Genomic DNA, 1988 nt, shown 5'->3' with positions numbered 1-1988 from the left:
AGTGGCTGTCCGAAGACTTGTGTGGCACAACATCTCCAAGTGCCACTAAACGATTCTTGGTTGAGAAGCACGTGCCTCCTCTTTCCCACAAATCTCTTTATTCACATTCACTTCTAACCCAATTGCAAGGCCATTAAAAAAATTCTTAAGGGCCAGGCCTGAATGAATACTAAATTATGCACAGCTCTTCTACTATAAGAGGGATTTCCAAGTGCCCAATTTTACTCCCATCACATTAATGATGATATCACTGCGTATTCAACCATGCATTTTTGACAAGCTGGAGAAAGCAATGGCGATTTTGGCTTTCTTTTTTTGTTAACTTTTTGTCTTCAGGTAATGAAAATCTTTTGTAAATTAGCTGAGTGTCAGTATGAGTTCTATGGCTTCAATCTCCTTTAAAAATAAAAATCTTAAGGGTCAAAAAAAAAGAAAAACCAAACAAAAAACCCAAATAAACAAAAAGAAATAGAAGAAAAACAAAAAAGGAAAAAATTGCTGATATTGCCACAAATCATTAGAATTCACCTGACGTGCTGAAACAAAACTTTGTAAGTTCAAACAAATCATTGATTTGTTCTAATTTTTTGTGGTTTCCTTTTGCTCTTTCTGCCCCTTTGCCGTCCGATTGGTGATGTTGTTCAAACAGGATCGAATTCCTGCTAAATGCAGGAGTGATCCTGCTGCTTCTTTCATCTCCTCATCGTCACTCTCAGGGGGCTTTTCTGTACGTCTCTTTTTAAGAGGCAGTGTGTCACTTGGTACTTTTTTCGCCTTCATTAAATGTTGCCTTTTCTTGTGCTGGGATGCATATCCACTGTCAGCTAAAGAATCCTTGGTCTCCTTCCGACTTTGCTTTTTGTCCTCCTCTTCTGTTTCGCTATGGCTCTCGTGGCTCTGGAAGCTCACCTCACTTCCTTCACTGCTGTCTTGGCTACCTTTAGTTGCAAATTCATACTGGTCATCAGCAGAGGAAGAGGAAACGGAGTCACTGGCAGGTGATGTGCTCCTGTGGTTGGAAGATTTGGCACTGCTGTAGTTGTGATCCTCCTTTGGGTCACCACTCACAACTGGAGAGCCGCAGGACTGTTCGCTTTCCGTCCGCATCCGGCAGTTTGTTATTCCATTCCTGTAAAAACAAATCCAAGCACTCTTAGAAGCCACAGAGATGTGATTCTGCTTCAAAGCAAAAGATGATAAAGCCAACTGACAGATAAATTGAAATTACAATCTGAAATGATGACTATCAAAGTAATGTCCATGCAAGCTGGTTTCAAAGCCTAATTACTTCTGGATTGGACTTAACATACAAAATAAGCCAAAAGATGCAAAACAGCACAAGAAGCAGGAACAAGTAGGGGATGGTTACAAATAAATGATGTGTAACAGTATTGATTTAAATTTCAATTAATAGTTTACACTTTCAAAAATTAAAAGGAAAACCACCCAACATTATTTTATCAACAGGGTACATAAACTGGTAAGTTGCATAAATAGCCCCTCATCTTTGCATATAAAGTGATACTACCAAAAACGTGGGGAAGAGACATTAGGTTTCTGGGGCAATTCCTTGCCTCCTCTGAAAGATACTTTCCAGCTCTAATTCCAACTTGCATTCCATGATTCACCTGGGAAGTAGCACAACTTCTATTTAGGACTCTTTGCAAGAGAAGGAACAACCATGTCCAGTCACAGTTCTGATTCTGATCAGTTAATAAATAACCTTAAAAGCAATACAATCTTAAGCCACTAGCTGCCAAGGAAATATTAGAACATGTTCAAAAACAAGCAGTAGAAAAAATAAATCTGGATTTGCTCTAGAAACTGTCATTTTCTCCTTTGGTTTTATGGCACCCTGTGCAGTCAGAACTACTGCAGCATGATATGTTTAAAAATGAACAGGTTTTTTTTCTGCAGTGAAAAGTATTACAGCATTGCCACCAATTTTAGAAAACAGAATACAATGCTTTACAATACTATTAAAGAAG

The 1988-nt window shown here is 38.5% G+C and overlaps 1 protein-coding gene across 3 annotated transcripts in view; it reads right to left on the bottom strand.

Moving 5' to 3' along the window:
* Positions 1-1988, bottom strand: part of FOXN3 (forkhead box N3) — a 168553-nt gene that overhangs the window by 6289 nt on the left and 160276 nt on the right. For 2 of the 3 annotated variants that reach the window (XM_031065626.1, XM_005417432.3), the window contains one exon: positions 1-1129. This exon is cut by the window's left edge and continues 6289 nt beyond it. In XM_031065626.1, the coding sequence (XP_030921486.1) occupies positions 580-1129 (550 nt within the window). In that variant the 3' untranslated portion in view covers positions 1-579. The remainder of the gene's footprint in view (positions 1130-1988) is intronic. The other variant, XM_005417431.3, reaches the window with a different exon arrangement.

This window comes from Geospiza fortis, unplaced genomic scaffold, assembly GCF_000277835.1.
Source record: "Geospiza fortis unplaced genomic scaffold, GeoFor_1.0 scaffold54, whole genome shotgun sequence".
Classification (NCBI taxonomy): domain Eukaryota; kingdom Metazoa; phylum Chordata; class Aves; order Passeriformes; family Thraupidae; genus Geospiza; species Geospiza fortis.
This window is presented reverse-complemented; position numbering and strand designations above follow the sequence as displayed.